This window comes from Aphelocoma coerulescens, unplaced genomic scaffold, assembly GCF_041296385.1.
Source record: "Aphelocoma coerulescens isolate FSJ_1873_10779 unplaced genomic scaffold, UR_Acoe_1.0 HiC_scaffold_75, whole genome shotgun sequence".
NCBI classification, from domain to species: Eukaryota; Metazoa; Chordata; class Aves; order Passeriformes; family Corvidae; genus Aphelocoma; species Aphelocoma coerulescens.
This window is the reverse complement of record NW_027184061.1, coordinates 1,800,317-1,809,184: the sequence shown is the minus strand read 5'-3', so window position 1 is coordinate 1,809,184 and position 8,868 is coordinate 1,800,317. Positions and strand designations below refer to the sequence as shown.

At 54.4% G+C, this 8,868-nt stretch overlaps 1 protein-coding gene across 1 annotated transcript; it reads right to left on the bottom strand.

Annotated features, from left to right (window-relative positions):
• Positions 1–855: 855 nt before the first annotated feature.
• Positions 856–8,603, bottom strand: LOC138102442 (zinc finger protein 3-like). The gene is made up of 2 exons (XM_069000154.1): positions 8,493–8,603; positions 856–2,068 (listed from the first exon to the last, which is right to left on the bottom strand). Exon 2 carries the CDS (start codon positions 2,039–2,041, stop codon positions 1,049–1,051), a length of 993 nt encoding a protein of 330 aa, XP_068856255.1. The 5' UTR covers positions 2,042–2,068; positions 8,493–8,603; the 3' UTR covers positions 856–1,048.
• Positions 8,604–8,868: the final 265 nt, after the last annotated feature.

The following is an 8,868-nucleotide window of genomic DNA, read 5'->3' as shown; positions in this document are numbered from 1 at the left end:
TTCCCCCCTCAGCCAGAACACAGCGAGAGCGCAGTGGTTAAGCAAAGGCAGAGTAAGCTGATTACCAAGTACACAGCTGCTCCTACCTGGCAGAAAGCAAAGGGAAAAAAACCCCTATGAGTCATCAAATGTATGGGAACCTAGAATGCAGGGAATATTTCTCTGCCTGTTTTGAAAGGTTTTACCCTTCTGGACAGTACAGGCTTTGACCTTTGTCCACGGGAAAATTTGCCTAGCCTCTGGGAAGAACTTGAATCTGCAATGGTGTGAATTAGGTGACAGAATACTGCGTGATATTAGCACAGGGTGAAAAATTTAGTTTTTAGGTCTATTTGCATAGCAAAGAGATAGAAGTAGAAAACCTCAAAATGCAGAATAAGTTGTAGTTAAAAGCTTCTTTCTCCTTCTTCACTAACGCCATATTTTGCAGCAATAGTGGTTTGGGATGATTGGATACAGAATTCCGCAGTTCCTGTCTACGTGATTTAGGAACTTGTTGGACATGGGTAAAAAAGTGAAAATACCTTGTGTTTTAAGCTTTCATTGGGTAATTTACCTGTAAAAAGGCTGTGAAATCTTGATAAGTTGTCTTCTTGCTGGATTGTCTGCTCTGTGCTATGTCTAAGCCATGCCAGGGGCTTCTACTCCTTAGATAACAATTAATAAACACGTACCAGGAGGCTGAGAAGCATGAAGTCACATTCGACTTGTTTTTTCTCCTAGAAAAAATCTGAACGTCTCCCTCATCAGGGAAGAACACAATTAATGATGAGGACAGTGTTAGAGCACCAGCAGGGGCACAACAGAGCCAGCCTGGGCACAGGGAGGGAATTTATTACCAACCAAATCCCAGCAGCACAAGGAGAAGGCAAAGAAATCTCTCCAACACCTTCCCCCCACCCAGCAGGGATCACCCGGAACGGGGGTCACCAGGGCTCTGCCCCACGGGGGTCACTGGGGATCATCCAACGCCGATCCTCCCACGGGGGATGGAGCTGGAGCAGCGCACGAAGCTCTTCCCGCACTCGGGGCACTCGCAGGGCTTCCCTTAGTGGTGCCTCCATTGGTGTTGGGTCAAGGTGGAGCTGTGTGAGAAGCTCTTCCCACACTGGGGACACTCGTAGGGCCTCTCCCCGGTGTGGATGCGCCGGTGGGTGATGAGGGTGGAGTTGCGTTGGAAGCCCTTCCCACAGTCAGGGCAGCGGAAGGGCCTCTCATCCGTGTGAATGCGCTGATGTAGGAGGAGGTGGGAGCTGGTATGAAACCTCTTCCCACACTCAGAACACTCATACAGCCTCTCCCCGGTGTGGGTGCGCTGGTGGATGATGAGGTGGGAGTTTTGATTGAAGCCCTTCCTGCAGTCGGGGCAGCGGAAGGGCCTCTCATCCGTGTGAATGGGCTCATGTCTGAGGAGATCGGAGCTCCTCCGAAACCTCTTCCCACACTCAGAACACTCGTAGGGCCTCTCCCCGGTGTGGATGCGCTGGTGTGCCCTCAGGCTGGAGCTCTGCCCAAAGCTCTCCCCACACTGGGGACACTTGTAGGGCCTTTCCCCAGTGTGGATGCGCTGGTGCCTGATGAGGGTGAAGTTGTATTTGAAGCCCTTCCCGCAGTCGGGGCAGCGGAAGGGCCTCTCATCCGTGTGAATGCGCTGATGTTTGCGGAGATCGGAGCTGGTCTGAAACCTCTTCCCACACTCAGAACACTCGTAGGGCCTCTCCCCAGTGTGGGTGCGCTGGTGTGCCCTCAGGGTGGAGCTCCACCCGAAGCTCTTCCCACATTTGAAGCACTGATAGGGCCTCTCCCCCGTGTGGATCCTCTGGTGTATCCTCAGATGGGATTTGTAGCTGAAGCCCTTCCCACATTCCAGGCACTTGTGGGGCTTCTCCCCACCCTGAGGCTTTTCCCCCAGCTCCGAGCTCCCCCTGGATCTCCGGCTGCCTTCCCGGAACAGGGGGGCTCTTTCCTCCTTGGATCTCTCTGGGCTGCGTTTGCAGCCCCTCCTCGTGCACCATCTCTGGGCCTTTTCCTCCTCCTCCATACGGCCACGCCTTGGGAATGACAAATCCTGGTTTGGGGGGAAAAAACAAGGGGTGAGCGCCTTGGGCTGGGGGTTCCACCTGCCCTTGTCCATCGCCACGCATCTTGTGTCTGTAAAAACCTCCAAAACACCAAGATTCAGACCAAAAGTCCCCCAGACGTCAACACACAGAAAAAAAACTCCCACAAACGTCAAGATTCAGACAAAACCACCTCCAAAATATAAATATTCAGCCCCCACAAAAATACCAAAGCACCAACATGGAGCCCAAGAAACCTCAGAAACACCAAGATTCACCCACGGGGAAAATCGTGGATCCCCCTCCCTGATCACCTGCTGGATGGGGGGAGGCAACGCTCCTGGGGCTGGGGGGAGGCTGCAGATACAGCGAGTGCTGGAACCTTGCGGTGCCTCCTCTTCCTGCTCCTCCTCCTCCTCTTGTGTCCCTACTCTTCCTCACACTCCTCTACCTCACACTACTCCTTCTCCTGCAGAATCCCACCTGCTGCTCCCACGTCCATCGTTTCACCATTCTGGTCTCCAGCCCTGCTCCTCCAGCCTTTCTCCTGCTCCCCCCAGGCCCAGCACCCAGCCCTGGCTCGCTCTGCCCCCCAGAGCTCTCGGATCGCACAGCACGAGCAGCGATGCAGCTGCGGCAGCTCGGGCTGGGGCAGCGCTGGGCTCTCGGCCGCTCCTGCCCGCACTCGGCCCCCGCCGCAGCCACTTCTGCCAGCACAGCACGGCCCGGCCCGGCCTTGGCGCTCCCCCCCTCCCACCTCCCCAAATTCCCCTGGCGGGGGGCGCCAAGGCCGGGCCACACGTGGGCTCCAGCTGGGGAGCGCCGGGCGCTGCGGCTCTGCCTGGCAACTGCTGAGTCACCAGCGCCGCGCCTTCTGATTGGCTGAGCGCTGCCTGAGGGCCGCGCCTGCACCAAGGGGGGACACCCTGCTCCAGGGGGGATGTCCCGAAAACCGGGCACCCCCAGCGAACCAACAACACCAACGCCTCCTTACAAACACATGCTCTGAATCTGCTCGGACACAGCCACACGCACTTGCACACAAGCAAGTGACAGCACAAACCAGCAGCTCCACAAAATGGCACTGACTGACACACACTGCTGCTCAGCCAAGCTCCTGCTCAATTCCTCAACTTCCAGAACAACAACAAAGCCTGAACAGAACCATGGACATCGTGTCCTATACAAAAGGGGACAATGTTGAGGCAGTTTGCACATTCTCCCAGAGCTAATTAAGGACATGGACAGCCAGCAGGGGGAAAAAGGGAAGTCGAGAAGGGGTCTCAGCAACAGGGGACGGATGGTGTTGGTGTGCTGGGAAGGGATTGGCTGAAGGGAGTGTGCAGGAACATGGTTAGGGCAAACAGCAGCAGGAGGAATCTATGGGGTAAGAAAGGAAAAGGAAGATGGAAAAGAGGAGGAAGAGAAAAATACTGAGAATTTGAATGTTTTCCAGTACCTTCCCTTATCTTATCCTCCAAAAGGGCCAAAACCCTCTTATCCTCACAGCCAGCTCCAGCTCCTTTATATACCCTGCTTTCCAGGACAGGAAAGAAAAAGGAGCTCAGTATTTCAGGTGTTTCTCTGTGGTGGGGAGCTGCAGGACAGGGCAGCACGGGCTGGGGGCCTGTGGGGAGCTGTGGGGCCGGGCTGGGGCTGTGGGGCAGCCGGGGCTCAGCGCCGGGCACTGCCTGACCCCAACACCCCCCGGGCAGGGCCGGCAGTGGCCCCCGGCCCCCAGGAGGCTGTGGGATGTGGAAGGATCAGGATTTTCTTTCATTGATCTTGTTTGGGTCACTGGAGAAACGAATGATTTTGCAGAAAGCTCAGCAGCTGTCAGAGGATGAGCACCCACAGGCACTGAGGGGGCTGCAGGAGAGGCACAAGAAGCCCCTGCAGCACTTGGCCAGAAAGGCTCAGCAGGGCAATGCAAGAAGGGATGAGCAAAAGGCCAAGGTGAAGGCAAAGGCCATGGCAGAGTTTCTACAGCCCCCCAGGGATGAACCGCAGGGCCCAAGGGGGCCCCAGCACCCAGGGGACGGCGGCGGCCACAAGCACCTGGCACAGGCATTGCCCTCCTCGGCACGGCAGAGCCCACCCAAACAGCCCCTGGCAAGGAATCAGGGGTCCATCTGCAGGCCAGAAGGACACTGCAAGCACAGACAGCAGCACCCTCAGCACCAGCAAGTCCACCCCACATGGACATGGATTGTCAGGGCTGGCAGAGCTCCCAGCAGACCAGGGACCCACCGCACCAGAGCCCTTGAGAACATTCAGGGCGCGTCCGGATCGAGACGAGGCCGCTCCTGATGGACACAGGGGCCTCTCGATCCACTCGGAATCTGACACCTAAGGGGGGAAATGGTCAAGAAGTTCTTCCATTATTCAGGCAATAAGTGGGAAAGATAAGCAGGTGTGTTTTATTCAACCACTATCAGTAGATGTGGGGGATGGGTTTGAAGCGCATCAATTTCTGTTTGTTCCTAATTGTGATTATAATTTACTGGGAAGGCATTTGGTGGCTGAAGTGGGAATGCAAATTCATATTGTAAAAGGAGATACAGAGGCTAATGCTGCTGGACCTTGGTGTCAAATGTCTGCAAAGGCCTCTGCTGAAGGGAACCCAGAAGTGTGGGCAGCCCCAGGGAAATAGGGAAAATCAGATATGGAGCCTCTCCAAATTCCTCTGAAGCATCCAGGACAAGTGGTGTCTAAAAGCAATACCCTGTTCCAAGGGAGGCAAGGAAGGGGTTACAGCCTCTTACTGAGTCCCTGCTAAAGGCAGCGCTTCTGGAGCCAGGCATCTCTCCCTACAACTCTCCTCTCCTGCCAGGCAAGAAACCCCATCATGGACACCAGAAGGAAAGCACAATTTTCAAGGCTTCAAAAGCAGATTAACTGAGCCTCCTGCCCTGGCCCTCCCACACAGGGAAAAACCATTTGAATTGCATGTGGATGTTAATCAGGGCCATGCCAAAGGAATTCCTGGGCTCAAATGTTCAACCCAGTGGCCAGAGAGTGGCCTCATTGTCTGCAGAATTGTGCAGCCCCGGCTTTAATGGGAACTGAGGCCTGAAAACTGACAGCAGCAGAATCTCTCATTGTTTAAGCCTGGCATCAAGGTAAAGCTTTGTTAACCAAAGGAGCCTCTAAATGGATGAGCAGCGCTGGGTTCTTACAGAATGAAACTTGTTGGATGGAACAGGAGGATTCAGAGTTGAGGACAGGGCAAGGGTTGAACCCAGCCTCCTGTTTGAACGGCCCTGGACACGGGGCTGGCAAGAAACCCATGGCTGCAGTCAAGTGACAGAGCTCCAGAGCCGGCCTAGGAGAGATTGACCAGACATTCCCTGGCCTGAGGGAGAAAAGGTGTTTAGGGATGGGTCTGCAAGGGCAGCAGAAGGGAAAAGAGTGACAAGACACGCTGCTCTTAAGGAAAGGGAAGGAGACAAAGCGCAGCTCAGCGCCCGCATGCTCAGCTCAAAGGGCCCAGCTTGGGGTGCCTGGAAGAGCCTGGCACTGAAATGCCCTGAGCAGGAAGGCTTCAATATCTTCTGCTAACAGCATGGCAGCTCACAGCGGGGCAGAAGCATTTCCAACTGCTTCAGCAATCCCTGCCTCAGTTCTTAAGGCATGTTTGGAACAAACAATTCCAAGAGATGGGATTGTGGAAGCAATAGACTCAGACAGAGGAACTCATTTTACAGGAAAGATCCTTCAGGCTGTTCTGGCTGCTTTAGGAACACAGTGGGACCTCCAAACGCCCTGGCACCCCCAGAGTTCGTGTCGGGTGGAAAGAATGAATGGGGAAATAAAGAAACACCTTCTGAAGCTGCTGAGAGAAACCAAGATGCCACGGGTACGGCTGCTGCCATTGGCTTTGGCAAGAAGAAGAGCCAGACCCAGGGCAGATATTCAATTATCTCCCCTGGAATCCATGTTTGGAATTCGTTACCCTGGTGTGATAAATGAGTGAATTCCTTACCCTGGTGTGATAAATGAGTGAATGATAAATGTTGTCTTTCACAGATATGATTTTAACACTTACAAGTGATGATGGATTATGTAGAAATAGTGTTAAAGTAAAATGTAGTTAAGTACAAACGAGATTAAGGTAAATTGTAACTTCGAAATAGTTGTAGTATGTTAAGAAATGTCTTAATAAACACACCGTAATAAATGTCTTTTGAGCTGAGAAACTACAGAGCCAGGAACCAAGACATCTTAGAGAAACAAAGAAGATAAACCTCATGCATCCCAGGAAGATTGTTACCTCATCAGAGCTCACACCGCCCAAGGGAACTGGCAGCTGCAAATGAGGCTGGAGACTGCGGAGGCACCGGAGAGAGGGGGCCTGTCTGCAGTTCTGAAGCGATCCAGAGGACTGAGGCGGTGTCCTGCTGGGGGAAGGGGCAGAAACGGGACAGGGGGAAAGGGGAGGGAAGTGTAAATTCCTTTCTGGGTTAATGAATATGTAACAGTTCAGGAGAGTACTTAAGCCCACAGTAAAATGAATGGAGGGCGCCTCTGGCAACATTGCCAAGCGCCCCAGGCTGTGATTTGCCTTTGTTCTACCAATAAATGTTCAATGTTATATTGCTAAAAACTTAGCTTTTGTATTCATTTTCTTCAGCCTTGATCCTCATACACTAAAAAGGTTGTTGGAGAGTTTTTGTTCTTCCCACAGTTTTGGTGACAAGATTACATCATTAGAAGGCTTTTTCTTAATAATCCTACTTTGATATTGTCAGCTGGGTTTGGGCCAGGGGTGTGAGAGCCAATTTTCAGTCTTAGGACAAGAAGCAGCAAAAATCTTTATTGCTTTGGGGCTTTTTTGTGTATGTGTGTGCGTGGCTGTTAGTGATGACAGAATTTTGGAATGGGTTTTTCGATGTTCACCTGTAGGTTACATTTTGCAAAACTGGAAGATCTTTAAAGGAGACCCTTTAACTCATAAACAGTTAAAAAAAAACATGGAAAAAAAAAAGGGAAAGGAGCAGCTTATGGGGGTTGGGGGGGCGCGGGGGAAGGCCCATAGGTGAGTCACCTGATGGCTGCCCCGGAGGAGAAGTTTCCTTCCAGGCAGCCAGCAGAGGAGATTTAGAATGAAAATTAACTCTGCTGCGGGAAGTGTGCACAATGTCCCAGGCTCTCCTTGCCTGCCAGAGGAATTGGGCTGATTCCCTCTGCCCCTCACCCCAAGCTCTGCCTCCCTGCACAGACGGAATTTGCATCGCTAAAGGCAGAGCCCACACTGAGCATCTCGGACTCTGCAACAGAAATCCCTGAAGCTGCAAAGGAAAACAGCAAACGGAGAATGTTGGGAGAACTTCACTCACAAAAGCGGGGGGGAATCATCCCTCTCCCCACTCCAACATCTGCTGACACTGTCTGGGTTATACAGGGTGGGTTTGACCACTGGGCTGCTTTTGCTGCCACAAGGTCACTTGGGAATCACTTGGGAATCCAAGGATGTGATGATTTAATCAGAGAAAAGAGGTCAATTGATGCATCCCTGGCATTTCTGGGAGCGCCCAAAAATGGGGAAAAGATGAACGGCCACCAGAACAAATCCTGTAACACCATGGAGCAGCCCCTGGGAACCCGAACAAATTCATACCAGGTGCCAGAGAACCCATTAATCATTTCAATGCATCATTAGATTACAAGCTGTCCTCCAAATCATAACCAAGCACACAGCTCCAGCTCCTGACCTTCTCACCCACCAATCCACTCCCATGAGCAACGCCACATTTCACCCTGGGATGGCATCAGATTCTCTTTCAGCAGAAGGACCAGGAGGTTGTGGAAAATTAAATGACTCAAAGTGTTCTTGGCAAAGAGATGGCCAAGGAAAAGTGGGGAAACAGAGAACAAAGGAAATAAAACTTAACAGAGCCATGAATATCGGATGTTCTACAAAGTGGGGGTGCACATTAAGGGGCACATGCAGCAGGCGCATCGGGAAGTCTGTACCTTCCAAGGACCTCAGCCACGGGGGAAAGGGACACGGAGATGCGGCCAGCGAAATCGGCATAAAAAGGAGGCTGCGTCCTCCAACACTTGGACAGACCCCACGGGAAATGCCCCGTGGCCTCTCCCTTGCTCCAGGAATAAAGTTCCTTTTACAGGACTCCTCCGGCTCCTCTGGGGACACAAACCTCTGGCCACGGGAACTTTCCCGCACACTCCCGCCGACGGGGCAGCCACCTCTGTCCTACCCACAGCAGCCGGGACGAGCCAGCGCTGCTCCGGCACCGGCTCCTGCCGAGGCATCAGCGGCAAGGAGAGCGCGGGCAGCCGCTCCCGCAGCGCCCTCACGCCAGGGCGAACACGGCGCCCACACGGCACAACGAACCCGCCCCAGCCCCCTGCCGCCCCCTCCGCCCGCAGCCAGCGCCGAGCCCCGCCAGAACCGAGCGCGGCTCCCACCTGCGCTGGGGCCGCCTCCGAGCTCCGCCGCCGCCTCACCGGGCTCCGGCCGCCGCCGCCGCTCCCGGGCCCGCACAGACGCTCCGCCAATGGCGCCTCTGCTGCGCCACGGCCGCCCTGCCGGCGGCTCCGGGCCCGGGCTGCTCCCCGCTCCGACCAATCAGCGCGCCAGAACCACGACTGACGGCAGCACCGCCCAATCGCAGCGAGGGGCGGGCTCTGCACACGGCCCAGCCTCGCCCCGCGCTCCCAGCGCCCCCCGGGCTGCGTGAGGGGAAAGCCGCAGCTGAGGAACAGCCCTGGAACGGGCCCGGCCCGAGCCGCCATTCAGCTGGGAAGGGAAACAAAGCTCTCCGCTGCTCCCGGCCCGACTTGC

Coding starts and splice junctions, on each gene's coding strand:
- LOC138102442 (XM_069000154.1), bottom strand. CDS start 2,041: ATGGAGGAGGAGGAAAAGGCCCAGAGATGGTGCACGAGGAGGGGCTGC.